This window comes from Pyrgilauda ruficollis, unplaced genomic scaffold (assembly GCF_017590135.1).
Source record: "Pyrgilauda ruficollis isolate IOZ18807 unplaced genomic scaffold, ASM1759013v1 scaffold13, whole genome shotgun sequence".
Lineage (NCBI taxonomy): Eukaryota > Metazoa > Chordata > Aves > Passeriformes > Passeridae > Pyrgilauda > Pyrgilauda ruficollis.
In genome coordinates this window covers 6,308,995-6,332,302 of record NW_024511432.1, presented here as the reverse complement: position 1 = coordinate 6,332,302, position 23,308 = coordinate 6,308,995, and the positions used below count along the sequence as shown (strand labels likewise).

Genomic DNA, 23,308 nt, shown 5'->3' with positions numbered 1-23,308 from the left:
CTCGTCCAGTCACTCCCAGTTCAGTTGAACAGACGGACAGAGCGAATGGCCAATGAGAAGGCGGAAACGGCTACGACTCGCCCAATGGCGACCGGCGCGGGGGTCACAGCCATCCAATAGGGCGGCGGGGGCGGGGCGGCGCGGCGCTCGAGCGGGCGGCTGGGCCCGGCGGAGGTGAGCGAGGGGCGGCTGGGCCGGGAGGCGATCCCGGCACTGCTCCATCCCCCGGGGCCGGGCGGGCCATCCGGGCCGGGGTCCCGGCACAGCTCCATCCCCCGGGGCCGGGCGGGTGGTTCCGTTCCGGGGTCCCGGCACAGCTCCATCCCCAGGCCCGGCCGAGTTCCCCAGCATGGCTCGTTTCCCCGAGCGCTCGGGCTGCCTGCGGCTGCCGGAGGTGGTGTATCCTTCTCCCGTGCCCTTTTTGTGACGGGCTCGTCTTTAAAATCTGCGAGCTCTGCGAAGGAGGCGGCGGAGAATCCCCGCTTGTGGAGCGCGCGTTTCGTGTGTTTCTGTTGGTTCCCTGCTGAAGCAGGAGCGGCGGGAGCCGGGCCGGGTGCGCTCCGCAGGGGAGGCTGCTGCCCCAGCCCCGAGCGCTCGGCGCGGCGCTCCGGGGCTCCTCCCTGGGCCCAGGCAGGCCGCTGCTGGAGAGCCTCCTGTTCCCGGCTGCCCGGCGGGAGGAAGGCCTCGCTGATAATCCTTGGGGGCAGATTCCGAGATTTAACCGTGAAAATGCCGGTATTGACGTTTTTATAAATCTTACGGTTAATGCAGGCGATGGAACGTGTTGCCCGGGGAGGTTGTGGATGTCCCAGCCCTGGGAGTGCTCCAGGCCAGGAGCTGGATAGGGCCCGGTGGGAGATGTCCCTGCCCTTGGCAGGGGCCGGGACTGTGCCTTTATTAACCTCTTAACATCGTGATTCTATGTGGTGAAAATAAAGGGTTTATTGTACTTTTGGGTGGCAATTCTATCATGAACATGAACACAGTACTAGAGATGCAATACTTGACTGTTGAATACGACCATATCTTGGCCATGCAGCTCTTCTGGTGGGAGGTGGTAGCATCTATTTTTGACCCAGCTTAGGCTGAATTGGCAATCAGGATAAGAATGATGAAATTCGTAAGTTAGACTTCCTTAAAATATCTATGAAAATATTTGAGCCTTAGTACAATCTCTTTTATTAATTCTTGTATACATCTTTTAGCTACTTTTTATACACAGCCAACATTTGTTCTCTTTATACAGCCCTAGCTGGGTGAATTTTGCCAGCTTGGTAGAACTGGTGTTTGTGCTTTGGGCTTCTGAATAGTGCTAAAGGTCTGCAGTTCCCCAGGCTTTTCAATGATTGCTTAATTACTTTTTGGAGAATGTGAATGATTTCCAGCACCTTGCAGAATTTAATCTACACACCTTTTCCAATAAAGGACTTTTGAGTTTTTGGTGAATCTGTTCATTCAATTAATGAGATAATCTTGAACTTTTTTGTGCTGTAAACACAACAGCATGGCCAAAGTGCTCTTAATTTGGTGGCTGACAGCAGCACGAGAATTAATAATGCACAAACTGTTGTCTCTGTTTTTCTTCAAACCCTAAGGTAGTACTCCTGTTCTGGAGGTGACCTGAAATCCATATGGCAAAGATGTAGAAGGGTAATCATCCTTTAAGACTGCAAAATATATTTGCAGTCTTACTGCAAATTTCATGTTTATGCAATCTTGGGCTAAATATGGATCCACAATTGCTGATGCTGCAGATAATTTGGTACCAGTAATGTTTCAGTCACATGTTCTGCTGTCATGCCCTTTCTGGTTTTTACCTGGTGTTTGTAAATACCTCAAGGGCTGTTCAGTGCACTGTGGTAAGGGTCACAGTGATCTGTTACAATAAGGCAATTTTATCTGAAGAAACTTGGACATCAGTCAGGAGAGCAGTGCAGCAAAGGGCTGTGTCACAGAGCTTGTTTCTGGCTGTATCTGTGGGTGCTTGTGCAGTGCTGCTCACCTGGAGAATCTCAGATGTTTCCAACTGTTCTTCAAGATCCACATGAATTTACTTGGCAAGTAAATGAGGGCAGCAAGAAAACGTTAACTTTACATACTCATCCAAGTGCTTATTTAAGTTGATTTTGCAATGTGCCTTTGGTGCTAGCTGCTGTTGAGCCAAGGACTTTGAGCCCAGGACTCTGGGAGGGTGCTCCCAGCTCACACGTGAGTATTGACTTGTGGTTTAGCTCTGCTGCAAAGGACAAATTTTCTCTTGACTCTGAATTCTAAAAACATTTTTAGTCATTGAGTGCTGTACCTGGCTCTTGCTACCGTCAGGCTACAAGTAGGGTACACTTAGAAGTAAATACTAGTTTTCTTCAACTCCTTGCAGAAATGGCTCAAGAAGAGATGGAAGTTGATCTCCAACCAGTGGCTGGTTACTCAGTGGAGACCCTCCAGACGTTTGCCCCGGAGCCCTCTGGTCCCACGGTGCTCTCCTCCCACATTCCTGTGCTGGGGGAAGGAGGAGGCAGCGCTGCAGCCCTTCCTGCTGACCATGCTGATGCCACACCCGACGCTGCTGCAGGGGAAGCAGCTGCAGAGCCTGACCTGCAGACGAGTCCTGCCAGGGCCCCCCGTGGGCTGCAGAGGCTGCAAGGGGCGTTGGAGCAGCAGCAGCCGCTGCCCGTGCTGCAGCTCACGCAGCGCCCGCAGGCCAGGAGAGTTCGCAGGCAGCACAGACTTGGTGGCTCCCAGAGGACAAGCAGTGCCAGGTAAAGCAGAAATGAAATTGGGTCTGAGCTGCTCTCTGATCGAGTCCAGCATCAGTGCAAAAGGTCCTTGCTTCCTGGCTCACAGAGCCCAGCCCAGGTGTGTGGCTGGGGCCAAATCCAGGGTACCTCACTTACCTCTGAAGTTCAGTAATAGCACAGCAACCTCTGATCTCTTGTCTTTGGTCTCTTCTGGTTCTTTGCCCTTGTTAAGTGAATCCCCCTGTTTTGTATGTTGGCAGGGATGATGTTTCCTTCTGAGTCCATCTACATTTTGAATTTTGCTTGCAGAGCTTGTGCTGCTGCTGTTCCCTCTGCACAGCCAGATTCCTGTCCATGATTCCTGCTGCAGTACTGATTTTCAGCAGTTCCAGCCAGCATTTAGCTCAGTGGAGCTTGTGCTCTGGTTTGCATTTCACCTTTGATTTGGGGTCTGCCTGATTACATTTGCTGGTGACAGTTGCTGCAGAAACTTTCACAGACATACAAGCTGATATTTTTCCGTAGGGCTTTGTTGTTGTTGGTTTGGTTTGGTTTTGGTTTTTGGTTTTTTACTTTCAGACAAAAAATCCTCTCTATTTAATACCATTTGGATGGTATTAAAGGGGGATGAGTGGGGATACTCTCCAGCCAGAAAGAAATCCAAATTTCTAGTTTATTTGTTTTTCTCTCATCATTCTGGCTTTTGTACATGCCAAGGGTGAAATTATAATTAACTGAAGCATTGCTTTTAAATTCAGCAAGACCAAGAGCTCCTCTCCTCCCAGTTGATTAAACTCAACTGTATTGTTTGCCCTCGGATTGCCTGTGAAGGTCACTGTAGTTGTTAGGCCTGGAAGGCAACCCGAGAAACTCCTCTGAATCTGAAAGATAATTGAGATGATAGCTGAACTGATGGGGGAGAGGGGAGGATGTTTCTATCTAGGGATGAAGTTCCAGTTGAATAGAAGAGGGATAGTAGAAAGACTGAGCTCAAAGTACTCAATGGAATGAGGCTCTGATCCAGGTGGTATGCATTTCACAGTACCAGTTCCTCCAGGAACCAGGGCTGAGTTATGGTTGGAGAGACAGATTAGGAGTTTCCTTGGGATTATTAGTGAATGCTACTTTGTTTTTCTCCTCTCCAACCCCACCATCCCCTTCTCCCCCCAAAGAAGGCAATATCATTGTTGTAATGAGAAGATTTTCTTTGAACTGAGCAAAATGAATTGTTGCTGATCCTGCTGATTGTTCACAACGTGGTCTATCCCATGTGATTGCCCCCCTTCCAGAGAAGGCCTGACTTGATAACAGTGACACCTTCCTGCTGCAGTCAAAGCCTGGGAATTTTCCTGCAGACATTCATGGGGAAACATGGTGAGTCTTCAGCTTACCTGAAATGACTGTGGCTTTTGTTTCTTGCATGTCTGGACTCAGGGCAGCATTGGACCATTACTTTCAGCTCAGTAGGACCCAAGAGCCATCTGCAGGACCAGTTCCACAGCCGGAGTTCCCCCGTGCTGGGAGGGACACCCAGGCACAGCGCCCGGCCGAGACAATAGAAGTGAGTGACTCTGACAGCAGCACTGAGGAGGAGGAGGAGGAGGAAGCAGTGGAGACAGCAGCACCTGTGTTACCATCAGCCCAGGAGACTCCTCCAGCAGCGAGCTCAGGAGGTTTGTGCTGTATTGGAGCTGTGTAGAGACTGATTTCAGACACTTTTCTTGCTGTTTGAAAACTGAGCAGGGAAATCCTTCCGAGCTTCTCAACAGATGGTGCTCGGAGATTTTGTGCCCACAGCTGACAGGAGCAGGCTGCTGCCACACGGCTTCCTGGCAAGCAGCTCCTAAGAGCAGCAGCAGCAGCAGTGGGTGATTGCTACCATAATGTTAAATACAATCTTTTTGTGTTTGCAGACTGCTACTTATTCTGAGCATTTCCAGGATTATTTGTAATTTAAATTTAGAGATTATTGCTTGCCATGCTTCCACTCTTCTGTATTATTAAGGAGTGCTATTGAAGACATCAGGTCACAGCTTGGACATCAGCAAGTACTTTCAGAGAAGGATCTAATTCAGTATTTTTTAATTATTTGAGATTTCAGTGTGCTTCCTTTATTTTTCATTCCTGTGTGGCACTTAGCTGAGGAGATGGTGGTGCTTTTTTTGTTTTTCTTTCCTCATTTCTTTCTGTCTCACAATTCTTTATCTAAACGCGTGTTCACAGGCTGACACACACTTCAGTGACATTTTTTGTGATTAGCATGCACAGTTTATGTAAGAGTGACGAATAGTTAACTTGCTAGTCAAGGTTATTGATGCCCAGAGAATACAAGAACAAGAATATCTTTTTACTTCAGTCTCTAAGGAATGTCCTTATGATTGACTCTCTGCCCTCAGTTTTGATTTTGATTGGCCAGCCCACCTCATTACCTTTTTTAAAAGGGTACATCTATGAGATGTCTTTTGAACAGATCCATTCTGCTTGCTCTGGGCTAGTTTTACACATGACAGGAGCTCAAGCTGTTAAGTGCTGTATATTATTGTGTGAACATATGCTCTCTGCTGGATTTTCTGGAATTCCCTTGTTGCTTATATAAGCCAGTGGCTCCTCTTACAGCCCAGAATCACAGAGGCTGAAAACTTTATTGACATTAGCCAGGGTTAGGTGATACTTCCCCTGGATGGAGCATATCTGCCTTGATTACGAAATGTAATTAATAACTGTTGTTTTGTCAGGAGCTAGAGGGGAGGCAGTGATTTCTGCTCCTTTTTTGCTGTGCTAGTGGTGGTGATCTCCACATAGCAATTCAGTGTGCCCATGCCTGAACAGATGGGCTGACAGAGGCCCACCACAAAAACAGAGGGAGAATACCAGCAGAATTGGTAGTTCAGACAATTACCAGCTGGAGAACTGCTGAAGTCAGAGTGAATGGACAGCCAGCATACGGGAAATGCTTTCTTGGCACATGAAATATGCATGCTTAGATCCCTTGGCAAAGCAACTTCTGGTATTGGTGTCTGTCTTTCTCAGGGCATAATGATGCAGGAATATAATCTTACATCAGCCTAAGTGTAGACCAGGTCTGTTTGTTTTGTGCAGGTTGGAAAATTCTGATAACTATTGCTGTCCTTAAAAGACCTCTCATTTTTCGCTGATATTCTGTTGCTTTTCATAAAAGAAAACATAAAATTATTCAGCACTACTGTTCATGTATAGAAGGCCTTACACAGAATGTCCAGGGCACTGATCTGAAGCTTTGTAAGAACCTGTGCTGTGTCACTACTTAACCTGTGCCCTGATGATTTCAAAGCAGGAAATCTCCTTTTCGCCCCATTATCAATCAGGTTATTTAAGCAATGCTTTCTTCAGTTTCCAGTCAGGTACAAGCAGAGCCACCTCAAGCTTTGTCTCAAGCTTCTGCAGTACATGAAAGTCATGAGGATGCAGCTGAAGTCCAGCAAAAGCAAGTAAGGTGAACTAAATGCTTTTGGAGACAGATTATATACGATAAATGCTGCATTTTCTGTAACAGTTGTATTGTTTTTTTAATTTTTAATCCTAGACAACTCCACTAAAGAAACTGGAGCCATCAGTTCCTGTTGCAGCTCTGGATGAGGAGGAAGGAGATACCTGTGCAATCTGCTTTGAGCAGTGGACCAATGCTGGGGACCACCGTCTGTCTGCGCTGCGCTGCGGGCACCTCTTCGGCTACACCTGCATTGAGAGGTGGCTCCGGGGACAGGCAGGGAAGTGCCCTCAGGTAACGTGGCTGTTCATGGAACACAATGCACTGGAAAGCACTTGTGTGTGTGCCTAACTTGTGCCTCAGATGTAACACTGTAAGTGTTACTGCTGGTTGCTGCGTGAAGCTGCTGTCAGAAGTAACAAACGCCACCGTTAATTTGATGTTAGGCCAGTAACAACCAGCAGTACTTTAAAGGATGGGTTATGACTTGGATCTTCTCCCTGAAGCAGAGCATTTGTGAGTAGCAGATGTAAAGGTTTGAGAGTTCAAGTGCTAAATGTGGAAATGGTTTCAGAATGCCCCAGTCTGATCCTGGAGAGAACCACCTGGAATGGAAATGGCAGATGGATTCCTAGACACAATTAACTAAGCATAATGACTGTATTATTGGACAGGAAATGTGTCTGAGAATTGTTTTGGAACCACTGAACGGTTAGGGTTGGAGAGGATCCTAAAGATCATCTAATTCAGTTTTCAGTTGATTAATCTTCTGATTTGAGCTGTGTCTGCTTTTGCAGCCTTTAAGAGGACCAGGCTGTTTAGGAAGCTGGCAGAGAGCAAACTGGGAACCAGGTTACATCTTTTACTGTCCCTTTGCAAGTGGTAAATCAGCTTTTGAAGGCTTTCTTTCCATGGTTAATACTGATCTCCTTCGATAAGGTCTACACTTCTATGTGATATGTTTCTATTCCTTACTTCTTTTTTCCATGAAGGAATGTTGACAAAAAATAGGTCAATGAGTACCTTGTAAATAGGATTCAGTTCTGGCACTTTCCGACTCGGTGGCTGGAGGCCCAGGGTTTCTTTGGCTTTGTCATTTTGAGAGCTTCTGTACTCTTGCTTGACTTTGCAGGATTCCCTCCTCTCAACAAAAAACTTTCTCTTGACGTGTGCTATGACTAAACCTAAAGAATCCCTGTTGCCATAGCAAAGGCCCAAAGTTGATTTTTCTTACCCCTGTCAGTTCTGTGTAAGCTTTTCTTCCCCCACTTCAGGCCCAGACAGAATTCTGAGACCTGCCTGGCATATTTACTCTTTGGAATTTTGTGACTGCTTTCTTCTTGAACACTGACATCTCAAAGGTTGTTTGCTCCCTCTTTCTCTTCCAATGATACAAATACTAAAAAGTTCCTGGGATAACTTGCTCTGGAGAGAACCTTGAAGCTAAATCACCTTCCCTTCATTTTCAGTCCCCCTGCTTTGCAACTGGGTGTTCTCTGGCTCAATGGCCCAGAGTTGCTGTGCATGGTCTGTATACTAAGTGGCTTGAGTGTGAGTTACTGTGAAATTGCAGCATTCCTGATCCTGCCAGTGGCAGCTGCTGGCTGCCAGGAAAACTTTTTGGCCATTTACTACAGTTTTTACAAAGGGAGGGAAGTTTTCTGCTCTGAGACTATTGCTTGTGATAACTTTGTGCTGCTAAGGAATAGACAAGTCTGCATTGGAACCTTACACAGTAATTTAATGTTTCTCTGAGGTTACTTGATCTGAGTATTCACCTGCCTCTTTTCTTATCAACAAAGAATATTTGCAAAACAAACTTGGAAGAAATTATGCCATCTGCAAGTTCTAGCTTGCCTTTTTTTTTTTAAGGTGAATATAATGTACTAAATGATTGCAGCTAGATGCACAAAATTATCGAAATATCTGACTCCCTGTGTGTCACTGAAGTCAGTGAGATGTCAGTGTTTCATGCAACACTGGAAAACTTTTATGGATTTGGGCCTGTACAATGCAATTAAAGGAATGTAGTACAGAAATAAGAGTTTGGAGTATATTCAGGGGTTCCTAAATCCTTGTCTGTTGATCAAGCACCAAGTCTTGGTGTCTTCAGACCTGAGGTTGGGCTGATGTTTTATTCTAGATCTTCTTGTTTTCACTTCTTTGTCTGATCTGGGACAAAAAAGTCCCTGGAACTTACCTGACCTTGCTGCTGTGCTGGTGCATGAGCAGAATGCATTTAGTGGGAGGCAAGGAGATGGATTATTAAAGGTGCAGTGGGATATGCAGCTTTAGTTGTAGCCCTGCTTAGAGCTCCGGTGTCTGTATGAGGGAGCATCTTGCAAACTTGTGTTTGTGGCATTGTTTTCCAGCAGAAAGCCCCTCCTTTCAGAGCTAAATAAAACCATACCTAGGGACTGGTAGGGGTGCATAGTTTGGATAGTTAAATTGCTGTAGATGAGCTGAGTTTGTGTTTGATTTCAGTGCAATAAGAAGGCCAAGCGTTCCGACATCGTGGTCCTGTATGCGCGCACGCTGAAAGCGCTGGACACCAGCGAGCAGGAGCGCATGAGAAGGTACGGAGCCTCCGCTGAAGGTGCCTGCACTGAAAGCTGCACTCTGCCTTCTACTCCCTGCTTTCATTTCCTGCATGGTCTGAAGCAATTTGTGCATTCCCTTGGGGTTTATAGGAGTGTAGCTACCTTAAAGAACCAAGGCCTTGTTGTGTTGCGTGTCTTAATTTCATTTTAGAACAGAATTCTTGAGTTTGCATTTTGTGGCCCTGAAACAGCAAAAGCTGTCTTGTGCTATATCTCAAAATGTTATCATGGGAGAACATGCAAAGTTGATGCCAAAAAGCTGTATATTGCTAATTCATCATTAGATGGGAAAAGCAAGGCATGGTTAGGAATGCAAGGAGGGTGAATAGCTGACCTTTTCTTCCACCTTTTCTGTATGCATTGAACAGAGTAATACCTCATATGAATCACTTTCCATCTTGCTTTGTCAAACTCTTCATGTAGCTTTACTTGCAAAAGGTCAGCAAGCATTACTATGACTCCCACTTCCCTTTCCAACTTAAATGTAGACTTTGTATTGAAAAAGGGAAAAGCAGGTATGAAAATGGGGACTCATTTCTTTTCAGTAAGATGCTGTCACAGATACTATTCTGAAATTAAAAGGCTGCAGATATCTGAGTTCTTCTGAGTCTTGTGTTGAATAGAATTTAATTGGGGTTTGTTCACATGTCTACAACTATGCCACTGTTCTTTCAAGGCAGTTTTTCAACAGAAACCTCACTATTCTGGTAATTATGGATCAGAAATGATTGAGGAGTAACAGTCAGGAAGGGAAGAATCTCTCTTCTTTCCAGATTGCCACAGCTGACGGTGTTTGAAGTGTACCTTTAGAAGGGTGATGCTTCTTTCACTGGATTAACACAGAAAAATAAATGATTTTTTTTTTTTTTTTTTTTTTTTTTTTGCCAAAAGCACAGAAGACATTTGGGTGTGTAAATTTTGTTATCTGTCATGAAGGGGTAGTTGTCTGACTTCTGTTTGTGTCTCAGAACCTCAGTGCAGCCGTTCCCCACATGCCCTGCCCCTCCTGTGCCTCCTGTTTTTGTTGTAAGGCAGGGAGCAGTGACTGTCTGTGTGTCCATGGAGCTGCTGGCAGTGGCTGCCTTCTGGCACACAGCCATGAGTGGAGCAGAGATGTGTGTGTGCATGCATTAGTCTTGTTTGCACATAGTCTTAAATTAGGTATAAGATCATGGGGTTTGTTTGTCACATTCAAAAAACCCACCAGCCTTCAGCCTTTGGGTACTGACATAAAGAATGTGTTTGTGATTGTTCAGTAGGCATTTCACCTGTTTCTTCTACAGGAAAAAAATTCATATTAAAAAGATATAAGGAAAAGACAGAATTCTGTGCTTTGGAGCCTGTAAGGAAATGACAGAATTCTGTGCTTTGGAACATGCAAGGCTAGGTCTGTGCATTTGCAAAATGCTTAGGCAAGCTAGAGCTCCCTGCACATGAATGACAGAAATAACTGGAATATTGCAGCTTTTGACGTACAGAATGCAGTGGGCATCATAGACCAAGTGTACAGCTAATTTTAAGGAGTGTTGGTATTTTTCTCCCCACTTTAGTTTTTCCTTAATGTAAGCCTATATGAAAGAGAAATAAATTCAAGTAACCTAACTAAAGTGGTACTGCTAAATAATGTGTGTGCACTTTTGGGCTCAAGGTGAGGTAGTAAGTAGGTCTTCTTTATGGGCATCCACAGAGAGTTTATCTGTATCATTTTTTCTGCTACAGATATATTTTCCTAAACTACAAGATTAGCTACTGGTGGTAGAGACAAGCTTGAAGATCTTGCTGTTATATAATTATGATGTGCTGTGTTACTGACACAGTTTATTACATGGACATGATGGTATAGGATTTGCTTAAGTGTTTCTGTAGGGGAAAGAAAATTGATTTCTCTTTCACTCTCCTCTACCAAATTAGTCCTTTTGGAGAGGATGAGGAGAAAGGCTGTTGGAACAATATTTGAAGTGAGTCATTCAGAACAACTGCATAACTGAATTTCTCAAGGTGAATGTGTTGGGTTAGTACAGTACCAGGTTTTCTGTGATGTGGATTTGCCTGAACAAGACATATGGTGGGATGAAGTCAGAGGGCAGGAGCTGACAGAAAAGTGTCCAAGATAATACCTAGTCCTAAGGATTGCTTTCCTCTTCTTCCTCCAGCTCTTTAGAAAAGGAGCAAATGCTGCGGAGACAGGCGGAGCTGGAATCTGCACAGAGCCGTCTCCAGCTCCAGGTGCTGACAGATGAATGCAGCAAACTCCGCAAGCAAGTTCAGGTGAGTCTCATGCTACAAATACAGTGTTTCTTTCTCTCCAGCCTGCCTTTTCCATCTTCTCTTAGAGGTGAGAAGACAGGATACCGGTTTTAGTAATCATCAAGATGTAATAAACTCAATTGGTGAATCGTCTCAAGCTAGTAAAGACATGCTGGGCTGGAATATTCATGTGTGCTACAAAAACTCTGACTTTTTCTTCTGCTTTTAAGACTTAATTGAAGTTGCAGCACAGCACTAGAGTTGTTTGGCTTCTGATGTTGCAGGTTCCCCCTCAGGTTTTCTGGTGCCTGGAAAGGCATGATAATAAAGAACCAGACTTAGTCTCCTCTTCCTCATCAAAATAAACTTTGGAAATCTCTGTAGTAAACCTGCAATACAACCTATTATCACTAGTTAGTCAAGAATCTTTGAGAAGCAGTTTGTGAAGAGGCATGGTACTTGCAAAATCAAAAGAAAACAAAAAAAACCCTAAGGGTTTGGGTTTTTTTGAAGGTTAGTCAACATTTCAGTTTAACACCTTCTGGTACCCTGGGACCTGGCCTGTCAGATAGGGGATGCTGTACATGGCCTGGGCAGCTGCTGAGAGGCACCTCTTAGAGCACAAATTACTGACTGTAAATGATGGGTTGTTGAATGACTGCTTCCTTCTGGTTTATGCAATACTGAGATATTTTGTAACCCATCCTAGCTGCTTTTTCAGGATTCCTATAAATTATGGACTCTGCCAGTGCTTCCAACTGTGAGTTACCTGGTGTATTCCACCACTACTAGGTTTTCCAAAAGTCTGTTTCATTGCCAGTTTGCTACCTTTTGTTGAATGAGGCAGATGATATCCTCTCACTGTCTAGCAGCCTGCTTATTTTTAGGCTTTTCTTTATTCCTGTAATTTTTTTTTAGCCTTGGATATTCATATCTGTACATTAAACAACATCCTCTTTGCTGAAGTCTTCCTGTGTGACATAAGATAAGGCTTGATAAATTCTCCTAATTCCTGCATGAAGCCATTTGCTCATCATCACTAATAAGAAAATTGGTCCACTTCAAACTTTGGCTTAAGAAAAATGCAAATAAGATAAAATTGCAAGTCCATAATGTTTTCCTGCAATTCATTTGGTCTTAAATGATGGAGTATCCAGTCTAACTGAATTGAAGTCACATGTTATAAGGATTAAGTATGCTGTGTTCTTTAAGCTCTGTTTCAGTATTTATTACTGCATTTATCATTGTACTGTAGTGGTTAATGCAAATGCTGGAAGCAATTTTAAGCTGCTTTTTTATACTGTGAATAAACTGAAAGTAAAACAATATACTGGGGAGCAAAAAAGTCAGCAGGAAGTCCACAAAAGTCTTTAACTTGTTTGATTGCATTTTGAACAGATGCCTAATGAGTTCCTTGTTTTATGAGAAGTCATAGAGTAAAATAACTACTTGCACAGAAGTATTTAGATTGGGAGGTTTCTAGCCCAGCCCTGGTTGGGAGATTGCAGTGTGGGGTTGGGCTCTTCAGGGTTTTTTGTTGCTAATGCTCTTGAGCTGTGCTCAGCAGCAGTCATGGCACTAGTTATGACCTTTTTTTAGGTTTGTATTTTTCTGTGCTCTTACCCATTAAGAGTCTTGTTCATTGTACTTTATTATTGAAGTATGTAATGTTATTGAGACTAGGAAATGGATGTTTTTTAAGTCTTTAGCTATATGAAAATACATGAGGAAATGAACTTGAAGATGAGGAGAGCTCTGGAAGAAATCCTTCAGGAGTGGGGGCTGTGCTGAGCTGTGTCCTGCCCACCACACAGAGGTTCAGGCTTGTGTTTTGAACCAATGCTGCTGACACCTTTTACCTAATATTTTTCGTTTGGGAGCAGAAAGAACTTGGGAATTAAATGTGAGCTACTGCAGTACTCCTCCTGAATCTGCCAGCATTTTCAGTAAAAGTAGCTAGTGATAAGCAAACCATCTCTGCCTTCTAGTAGTAATATCACTGATCAGCTGGAGTAGGAGATCTGATTTTTGCACATGGGAAGCAGTAGCTCTGTTTGGGTGTGGAGGAAGAAAAGGAGGACTGGCAGGGAAATTACAGGAGACTGCATGCTGCTGTGGAGAAGAAAGCAAATGTAATTGTGACCCTTGCAGAGATCAGTTTATGTTTCTTGATGTAATGGAAAAGGTTTTTTAAAATAGGATTTTCAGAGCATCCAAAAAATAATTGAATGGCAAAATATCAATAAAGATCTGTGTATTCAATACCTCTAGAAAAAAATAGGCTAATTATTTTATTGAATAAAAATTGTTCATCTTTGTGATCTCTCTGTTCACCTCCAGCTGATGTCTGGGGAAGTGGAAGCTGGTATTTCATTGCTGTTGTTCATAGTGAAACCAGTTAGAAATGCTCCATGTCCTTTGAACACAAACCCCAAATGGAGGTGGAAGGTGGAATGTCTGCAGTGCTGCACCACAGCTTGAGGTTGTCCTGTCCTGTGTTTCTCTGTTAAAGGCAGGGCTGGGGCTGTGCACTGCCAGGTGCCAGGTGTGGCTTCTCTAAGAGCTCTGTGGGAAGCAGCCAGAGAGTGACAGTCATTGATACCTGCCTTTGTCTTGAAAGCTTCATAGCAGCTATTGGGGCTGTAACCTAATAACTCAAAACTGTTCTGAGTTTATTGTAGCAGGTGGTTTTCCTTTCCTATTCGTTGTGCTCCTTCTCCTGTATGCTCCTCAGGAAGACTTCAGCCCTATAACCCATTCTTTCCCCTCAGTGTGACTGTGTTCATTCATCACTGCAAAGGCGAGCTGAAATGGAGAGACAATCATAGCATGTGCAGAGAGAGGAGTCTGCTCTCAAGGCCATTAGTTGACACCAGGCATCAGGAAAACTCTGCAAAGAATCTTAAAGGAAAGTATAGGCTTTTACCTAATGAACAGAATGTTCTTTTGAGCACAATTAGTGGAATTTGTCTGCAGCAGAACATTTTTAATCACCTTGCTAATGTGCCTCCAGTAAGACTTCCTGGTTCTGCTGGGTTTGTCCATTGTGTTTAAATGTAAACATTGTACTAATAATCCTTGTGATTTTAATTGCCTGGTTTCCTTTTTAATAACTTGTGTGAAAGTTGAATGTTGAGTGCAGGTGACAAGGAGAGTTTTGTAAGGTCCCCAGAGCAACAGATAATTTTAATCTCTTCTCATCCCCAGTGGTTGTGGTCTCCCCCCCTCACCTTTTAGAAATACTGAGTTTATTAAAATTTTGGTTAGAAGTTACTTTCTTCTAAGTTACCTGTGTTTTGACTGACTGCTTAGTCTAAGCCTGAAGCTACAGCTTTTATCATAAGCATCCTGACAACCCTCACACCCCTTCTTCCTTGCCCAGGTTGTTTTGTCTTTTCTTGCTCTAATGGGATGATCTGGAGTCTCCAGCTTACTTTTCTTTTTTTTTTTTTTAATTTTTTTTCCTTTTTTTTTTATATTCCCTTGGGACATTTGCACTGTGCTTGGAGCCAAGGAGATCAGACCTCTGTAAAGTATCAGAACTGCTCTTCTCATAAGCAGCTTCCAAAAGTTACAGGTCTTGGTAACTGTTAATGTAGAATTTGAACTTTGATCTTGCCTTTTTGAAAATTGGTGTCTTTGCTTCAATGCAGGTTCAGTGGTGGTGGCTGGTTCAGTATTGAGGCTGACTTGCAATTACTGATATATTCATAATATCATTCTCATGACCCTTAATTGTTTAAAGATTACATAGTGTTTGAAGCAGACCCGGCGTTGCTCAGACAACAGAAAGCAAGTAGCAATTTTCCTTCAGTATACCTTCCCTCTTAAATATCCCTGAGATTCTGTATTGTCTGGTTTTGACCTTGGATTACAAGATGGTCAGAATACTTTTTGGGAAGGGACCCTTCTAGTTGACTCACAATATGCTGATGCCACTAGCTCCATTCCCACCTCACCCCGATGATCTCAGCAGAAAAAGGAATTCAAGGAATACCTTGTTCTTCACAGAAGCTGTTCTTGGCCATCCATGCCTTTGCTGAATATCCTTGAGCATTCATCAGCTGAGGTGGAGGAAAAAAGGGGAGGAGGTGGTAGAAGACAGAGCTGGAGCTCTTGAGAGTTGTGTTGTTCCTGGAATTTGCTGCACAGGGTTTACAAGAACAGTGTCATCGTCATTAAATAGACTGACTTGTTTCCTGCAACGCCCTTTGTGTTGAATCTTGGGCTTTTATTTTTTTATGGGGTATTCTGGAAATTCTGGAAAATGGTTTTAATTGACTTTCTCTTGTGGTTTAGGGGCTCATAATACTTGGCAGTTCATTCTCTTCTAAACAGCATTGATCTGGTAATAGTTGTTACTGGCTTTTCTGTGTTGCCCAAGAGTCCTCTCTTTCACAGGGTGTAATACATACAATAACAGACTTTGAATACATTTTGCCAGTATTTACACAGCAGTTGTATGCTTCTGTTGCTCACTGTCATAAGCCATGAACTTAGAAATATAGTACTTCAGGAATAGCATGGGAAGAGGACTATATTTCCCTCTTTTATCTGAGAACAAGTACAGTTGGAGCACCTGAAGCAGAGAGCACAGAAGATTACACTGCCAGTGATGCATTAAAGCTCTTTGGGCTTTTTCTTTGCAGGAGCTGAAGGCTCTGGTGGCCCAGTACAATGTGAGCACTTTGCAGCAGCCTGGCAGCTCCCGTGCCTGCCTGCCAGGCAGCCTCCCCTCCAGCCAGAGCCAGCGCAAGTACCACTTGGAAAAGGTTTTCTTGGTGTCTCAGACTGGGAACTGCAGAGTGATGGCATACTGTGACTCACTGAGTTGTCTGGTGGTATCACAGCCTTCTCCACAGTCTACTTTTATTCCTGGTAATTAAGCAAGTCAACATTTGGGAGTTCAGAAGTACAAGTTAATGTCATTTCTGCTTTGTCCCTGCTCCCTGCTTTTCTGCTTGGCCTTTGCATGTGCCTTGTAGACTGAGAATACTCGTAAGACTCCCCATACTTCATCTGGCCCCTGCACTGGAAACCTCTGCCTAGCAAAGGAGCTTGTTTTCCCTGGAACTTCTATGGCAGAGTCCTAGCAGAGGGTCTGCAGCCCTCCTGCTGGAATGTCACATCCACAGGAAGGTAGAAGGTGTGTCTGTAATCCTTGCAAAGGTGAACCTTCTGAAAGAACAAGGGGCCAGGCAGTGGGGCCTGCAGAGAAGCTTCCAGTGGTTAAGTGAGAGCTGCTTCCCAAAGTGTAGGTGGATTGATGCAGCTGATTTGTCAGTACTCTTAAAAAAAAAAAGCAAAACCCAACCAAAAGCAAACTCCTTTTAACATGAATGTCTGAAGTGTGCTGTTCCCTAATGAGGAAATAGGAAGCCAAGAAGTCACAGGGAGCCCCGGTTTTGTTTCGCTGTTATGTCCAGGGGCCAGTGACCTGACATCTGGCCCAGTGCCAGTGGCTTTTTCAGTGCAGTGCCTGTGGCATTAGGAGTCTGAGAGTGCTTATTTGCAAATGCTTTCTGACTGATGAAAGTTACTTTATTTGGTTAATGGGTTTGAGGTTAATGTGCCTTATCTAGGCATAACAAAGTGGTTTTCTGCATTTAACTGGTCTCATTTTTCTGGCATTTTTAGCCAGGACTGAATCTCTGAATGGAGGCTTTGTGGTGACTCTTGTAGCACACAGGTTAAGTTCACCTGTAACCATTCTTTGCTGTGATGCTTGTTCTCTTAAATAGCCATGTAATCCTGTTCTTTGTGGTTTTATCTTTGCAAGAGTGTCTTTGAAGAAGCTGGCTAAAGAGCAGCAGGCCTTGTAACAAGAATTGTAGCACTGGTACTGAATTTGCTCTTGCTGACTGGGATCCTTAAGGATTTAGCTTTGTTGCCGTTTGAATTAAAGAATGATTTGTGGCAGTTCTTACCCAGAACAGCAAATAATTTACATGTTCATCCCACCACAGGCTTCAATACAGACTTTGTAGTTCTGGCATAGAGTAGCCAGTTCTATGCATATGCTGCTCCTCAATAATCTGCTTTACCCTTCTTCTGTGGCAGGCTGTGGTGTTAAGATGATGAGCTTGGCCAACCTGAAGAGCAGTCAGTACATCCCCATCCACAGCAAACAGATTCGGGGCCTGGCTTTCGGCACTCGAGCCGATGGTTTGATGCTCTCTGCTGCCCTGGACAACACTCTCAAACTCACCAGGTGAGCCCTGCTGCCTGTCCCTGCAGAGTTTGGCTGTGTGCAAGAGGTTGGCTTGGATTTTGTTCTGTCTTGCAGCACTTGCTATTCTGCTCTCTGAAAGATGCTGCAAAGATGAGATCAGGTCTGCATGTTCTTCCTGCATGTGGGAACTGACAGAGGGGAGGACTTATTGTTGCTTTTGCATCTTTAAGGTGGAGGTGTAAGGAGCTACCTCTCTCTGATTATTTTCCCATGGAAAACAAGTAATTCAGTATGGATTGGCCAACTGTGTTGAGAATAAATAACATAATATATAGACATGATATTTACTGTCCACTTGGTTTTGTTGCTACAGGGAAATGTGAGGCGTGAGAGCTTGTACAGCATAAAGCAGAAATAAGGGGTAGTTAGTACTACCCCTTATTAGTAGTTAGTACTACCCCTTATTAGTAGTTAGTACTACTTTATGCTGTAGTTGTACAGCATAAAGCAGAAATAAGGGCTCCTCCTTCTCTGCGTGGATGTTGACTTTACTGATTTTAAACTTTTTGCAGATCATGGAATTCATCTGGGATATGAAATGCATAAACAGCACTGTTGAGCATGTGCTAGAGGCTCTCTAGAGCTAGCAGAGACTTAAAGCAGCGGGTTGGAGACTAATTATGCAGAGACAGAGAGAAAAATATGTCCAGTCCTGTTAGAATTTACAGCTTATGAGTGTGTTTTCTTGCTGTTCTGCTGCTCTTCAGTCTTAATCTTACAGTGCTTCAAAACTTTATTGGCTGATTGATTCTTATTGAGTTATATTAACATCTCTGTGCAATCTGTCTGTCAATATTGGATTAGGCAAGATAAGTGTCTGTTTTTTTACTAATTAGTCTCAATTCTTTCCCACAAGTGAAGCAATGAGCAGAACTTAATCCTGCAACAGAAATGTACAGAATGTTTCTTTCCTGTAACCATGTTGAAACGTTTGCTAGACTAGTTAAAAGTAAACAAAACTGTCTCTGATGCTCAAATCAAGTTGTCAGATTTCTAACTGATTAGGCTGATAATTTTCATGCTTTAATCTGAAGAGTTAGCAGACACTGCAACAAGGAACCAGACACTTCCATGTCTGCCTCTCACTGCCTGGTTGGCTGCATCAGAGCTTGTGATCCTCCTCTTTTGTGCTTGATCCCAGAGTGTCTTGGAGTTAGGTGTTGGCTTCAGCAGCATCTTCCATACTTTTTTCAGTCCTCCTCTGAAGGAATAGTCCTTCTCTGGCAATCTTTCTTCTCCAGTTACTAATTTCATAGTCATCCTCCCCAGAAGAATTATCCAGGATGCCTTTATGCCTCCTGCTCTGGCTTGCAGTTGTTTAAAATAGCACTGTGAGTTTGTTTGATTTTGGATTTTTTTTTTCCTCCTGTTGTTTTGACCCAGTCACTGCTCTGGTATCAAACTCCCCATTTCCCCAGCTAGGTCTTTGTAGTTGTTCTCCTTACACTTACCTGGGAGCAATTACTTGTTTCTCTGGAGTCCTGAGCATAATCATCTTCCCCAGGGAGCAGCACATGTGTTACAAAGGATATCCAGAGTTGCTTTGATATGTGCAGTCTTCTGTGCTGTTCTCAGTGTGCAAATGCATGTTGACAATGCTGCCCTTTGCAAATACATCCTGATCTGAAAGCAGCTTCATCTGCTATTCTGGGTTGTGCCCCTCTGTGGACTCTCTTCTTTAGAAACTTGATTTGTAGAAGGAATAATTAATACTATAAATGTACTTTCAACTGTCCTTAGCCACTCACTGTCTCACTCTTGCTTAAACTGGATTCTTTTGAGGCATATATACCGTTCCTCTTGTGTAAAAAGAGGGGAAATAATTAATGAGGGATGTAATCTGAAGAGAGGAGTCCTGTGATCTCAGGAATATGTGGTATTACGGGACTACACCAACATTTCTTCTCCTAATTGTTTCCAGAAAAGTAACTTAGCTTTCTCTTGCCAGTAAGGCAGCTGAGACCCTGCTGTGAGATTTCCTCTTCCAGTCTCCAAAGATCAAACTGGAAAAAGAAGCACTGGCCTGGAAGAATTATAAATCACTTGACGATATCCAAGGGATTATTCTGTTTGGGTTTTTAGATTCATGTCTAGAGTAAAGGAGGAGTCAATTGAGAATTCAGTCTAAAGAGAGATGCTTTTGTCTGAAGACTTTAAAAAGCTAGATTAGGTTACTTTAATTGTGCAGTTTTCTCATCAGTAGATACTTGTGCAACTGGCCATCACTTTGCTTTTCCTCTGCAGCTTGGCAACAAACACTGTGGTGCAGACATACAATGCTGGCCGTCCCGTGTGGAGCTGCTGCTGGTGTCTGGATGATACAAATTATGTCTATGCTGGATTGGTCAATGGCTCTATCATGATATATGATCTGAGAGACACAAACTCTCATGTCCAGGAACTGGTCCCTCAGAAGTCGAGGTATGGCAGAAGGATTTATCATTCCTCTCAACTAATAAACATAATATACATTAAGTTAAATGTAGCTTCTTCCATAAATCACACAACAGTTACAATAGTTAAAATTGAATTATGTAAATCTCTTGTTCAAAAATTCACATTTAGCACAAATGTGAGAAGTCTCTCATAAGGTTGTATGGTGTTTATATATAACTTATGCAGGTGCCAAGCACTTGTGCTCCTTTTAAGGCACACAAGGGTCAGAAATAGACCCACTGGTGCAGTATAAACAGAAGAGCTGAATTTGTTTTGGAGCTGGGTTTAGTATTTAATTTTGAAAGGACAAATTACGAAGAGATGTGAAATTCTGATGCTTCTGTTTCTTATACTCTGCTGATTTGCACTCATCTGATGTGTGCTGTCTGCTGCTTCTGTAAAACATAAGGCTCAGTAGTTAAGCTGGATTTAATTTATACTGGACACATCCATTGGCACTCCTTGCTTGAAGAAGCATCTCACAGCCTGCTTAGGCCCTTTCTTTGCCATGCAGTTGGAGAACTGGAGCTCTGCAGCAGGACACCAGCAGAGCTGCAGCTGACAGCTCTGACTCCTGCCAATGACCCTTCCAGGTGCCCCATGGTGTCACTGTCCTACCTGCCCCGGATGGCCTCAGCCTCGCTGCCTTACGGTGGGATATTGGCTGGGACCTTGGAAGGAGCCTGCTTTTGGGAACAGAAAGCTGGCAACTCCTACCGGCCTCATCACCTGGCCCTGGAACCCGGAGGCTGCATTGATCTCCAAACAGAGATCAACACACGGCACTGCCTGGCCACCTACAGGCCTGGTACGTACTGGGGTGTCTCTGCAGGCTCTGACCTCTGCTTCTCACTGCTCTGGGCTGAGCTCAGCAGCAGCTTTGGTGCTGTGGGCACAGCAGAAACACAGCACCTGCTCTTACTAGAGCAATGAGCATCTGCACATCGAGAAAAACTGGGGGTGAGCAAGAGGAGGCAGTGGCAGGCTGGAGCTGCTTGTATTCCTACAGATAAAGCCTATCTGTGAGTACATTCTTCAAAAGTTATTTTTTTATTTCTACTACACAGGTAAAAATAACCCATGTATGCGTTGTGTGATGATGGAACTGACTTGCAGCCCACTGACAGAGGGCTCAGAAGATGTGGTGTGTTCTTCTAACCCAGTTCAGACTTTCAGTGCTGGTCCCACTTGCAAGTTGCTGACCAAAAATGCCATTTTTCAGAGCCCAGAGGATGATGGGAGTGTCTTTGTGTGTGCTGGTGATGAGGCATCCAATTCTGCTCTGGTATGTCTTGCTCCTTTCGGTGTGGTATAGGGGTTTATTGCAGTTCTTAGGAGAGAAGCCTTCTCAGTCACAGCATCAGTGTGATTTGGTGGGAATTGTCATGCACATTACCCTGTGCTAGTTGGTCTGTTGTACTGCTGTGGCAGATGGAACTTCCTTATAGTGTGGGACTCCCAGTCTTAGGCAAGGCCTGTGGTCCCCATCCATCAAAGGGCATGTAGGCAGTGAGCCCCTCTTGTCCCCTAGGGCAATGGGACTGGGCACAGTGGCACAACTGGGCCCTCTGAGTGGTGTAACAGACTCAGTGGGATAGTTAGTGTGGTAAGCACTGTGGGAGAAGGATGCAAGCTTTTTAGGAGTGATGGGAAGAGGACAAGGGTTGCCTTTTGAGTGAAAAAGCAGCCCAAATGAAGACAGATGGCATTGTCCAGATGATGGACAACAGGCTGTGTGAGAGCTCATGAGTGGGGTCAGAGAGGGTCAGGGTGGCATTGTGCTGCAAGTCTGTTAAAAACCAATCAAGCAATGTGTGGAAGTAGAGAAAGGGTCCTATGAGTAAATTGAGGAAATTTTTTTCTGGAGAGAGGAAGGTCTGTTCTGGGTAGGAGGGGAGAGTCCTGCAGTCCTTGACCTTGTCTGTCCCTCCCACAGCTATGGGATGCTGGAAGTGGTTCCTTGCTGCAGAAGCTGCCAGCTGACCTGCCTGTGCTGGATATCTGCCCCTTGGAAGTGAACCAAAACCACCTCTTGGCTACTCTGACAGAGAAGATGGTGAATATCTATAAATGGCAGTGAGCTGTCCTTACACTTGCCACAGACTGTCCAAATATGCTGCTGATAACCCTACACAAGAGTTCAGTCCTGCACTTGCTGCTTACAGGAGACAGGATCCATTACAGCACCTTTCTGTGAGTGGGGAGGAACTGGGATGTGCTGGTGTCCAGAGCAATTCCTTTCTTCTTCTGTATTCCTCTTTAGGCCTGCCCTTATTTCTTCTTTTGTCAGTTTTTTTTAGTCAAACTCCACAAGCTGCCTCAGCACAGCAATAGTTCCTGGAGTGTCTCCAGTGTGTTATTGCACTTTTTTTTTTCCGCTGTGGATGCAGCACTGGGACTTTCAAATCTCTGCTACAAATGAATAAAATAAGAGGAGCTTGAAGACCTGAGACTCTCACTGCACTTTCTTGTGGAAGCGTGCCGTGATTACTGGGTGATGAAAAGGCATCTTGTAGCATTGCTGATACACAGTGTGAAATCAAGTTCACTGCTGTGGGGAGCACACTCCCACTGTTCTGTTGAAGGTCTAGGGTCAGTTGGGAGTTATTCCCTAACAAGGATGGATCCTGTTTTGGGGCCATGGAGAGAACAGGCTTGAAAAATCTACAGAGATTCTTTTTCCTTCCTGTTTTTTTTTTTTTCCATGAGCATATAATTTGCACTATAATTCCTTAATTCTCTGCCTTCTTTCCCTTCTCTCTGTACTGCTTTACCTGCAAGCAAACTTGGACGGTTTGGTTGTGGAAAATGAAAACAGTACTGGAGAAGTACAGGTAAAGAAGATCAAGATGATTCTTGTACTGTTGGCTGCTGCAGTCCACAGTGTTCTTTTTTAAAGACAGGAATGTAGTGAAACAGCCAGTACATTGGAAAAGAATGCTGGCTGCTTCTGCTGTTTGGGGATAGGAGAGTTGGAGTTTTTCTGTTTTGAGGAACCAGTGGAAGCTCAGGGATTTCATCAGCTTGTTTTTACTGACCTTCTGTCTTCCTTAACTGACAGTTTACAGCTCCCCAACTGGTCACAGAGAGCTTCCAGTTGTGTTTGTGTGAGCGTGCTGCAGCTACTGGTTTGTGTAAATGTGAGCCTGTGGGGTGGGATCCCAGCCAGGGAAGTGTGGGCAGGTGCTCTCTTAGCACCTTACTGTAAGTACTCATCTCCAGGTCAGATCAGGGAGGGAGACTTCAGTTCCATCTTATAGGTAACAAAGTCAAACTTGCAAGGATATTGGAAGCTGCAGGACAAGCTCCCTGTGCTGGAAGGTTATCCCTTGGCACACCTCTGCCTCTGGATGTGGTGAGCAGCAGCTGTGCCATTCAGATTGAGTGTGCCACCACTTCATCTGCCAGGATAATTGTATTTGTTGAAGGCTGGGGCTTGCACAATGTGATCCTGTTTGTCTTAAATAGGACTGAGAAGATCTCAACTTAACTTTATATTTTTCTGTACAGTATTTTGTTCCTATATTTTTATACTGTAAAAATAAAGTGTTTATTATTATCAAATATAAATGGTGCTGCTGTTCTTTGA

At 44.1% G+C, this 23,308-nt stretch overlaps 1 protein-coding gene across 2 annotated transcripts; it reads left to right on the top strand.

Annotated features, from left to right (window-relative positions):
- Window positions 1-120: 120 nt before the first annotated feature.
- On the top strand, window positions 121-23,275 carry RFWD3 (ring finger and WD repeat domain 3). 2 transcript variants are annotated; one of them, XM_041458974.1, is made up of 13 exons: window positions 121-174; window positions 2,378-2,759; window positions 4,173-4,411; window positions 6,108-6,205; window positions 6,301-6,498; window positions 8,689-8,780; window positions 10,958-11,072; window positions 15,701-15,929; window positions 17,112-17,262; window positions 19,528-19,704; window positions 20,313-20,527; window positions 20,787-21,004; window positions 21,656-23,275. In XM_041458974.1, exons 2-13 carry the CDS (start codon window positions 2,380-2,382, stop codon window positions 21,797-21,799), a joined length of 2,256 nt encoding a protein of 751 aa, XP_041314908.1. In that variant the 5' UTR covers window positions 121-174; window positions 2,378-2,379; the 3' UTR covers window positions 21,800-23,275. The 2 variants fall into 2 exon arrangements, with proteins under 2 accessions (XP_041314908.1, XP_041314910.1); XM_041458976.1 differs by lacking the exon at window positions 121-174 and having other exon boundaries at window positions 2,392-2,759; window positions 4,178-4,411.
- Window positions 23,276-23,308: the final 33 nt, after the last annotated feature.

Bases quoted from the DNA above. Each gene is read 5' to 3' on its own strand.
- RFWD3 (XM_041458974.1), top strand. From the start codon at position 2,380: ATGGCTCAAGAAGAGATGGAAGTTGATCTCCAACCAGTGGCTGGTTAC. The intron at 20,528-20,786 runs GTACGTACTGGG...TCTACTACACAG, and splicing joins CCTGGCCACCTACAGGCCTG to GTAAAAATAACCCATGTATG. The intron at 21,005-21,655 runs GTATGTCTTGCT...TCCCTCCCACAG, and splicing joins AGGCATCCAATTCTGCTCTG to CTATGGGATGCTGGAAGTGG.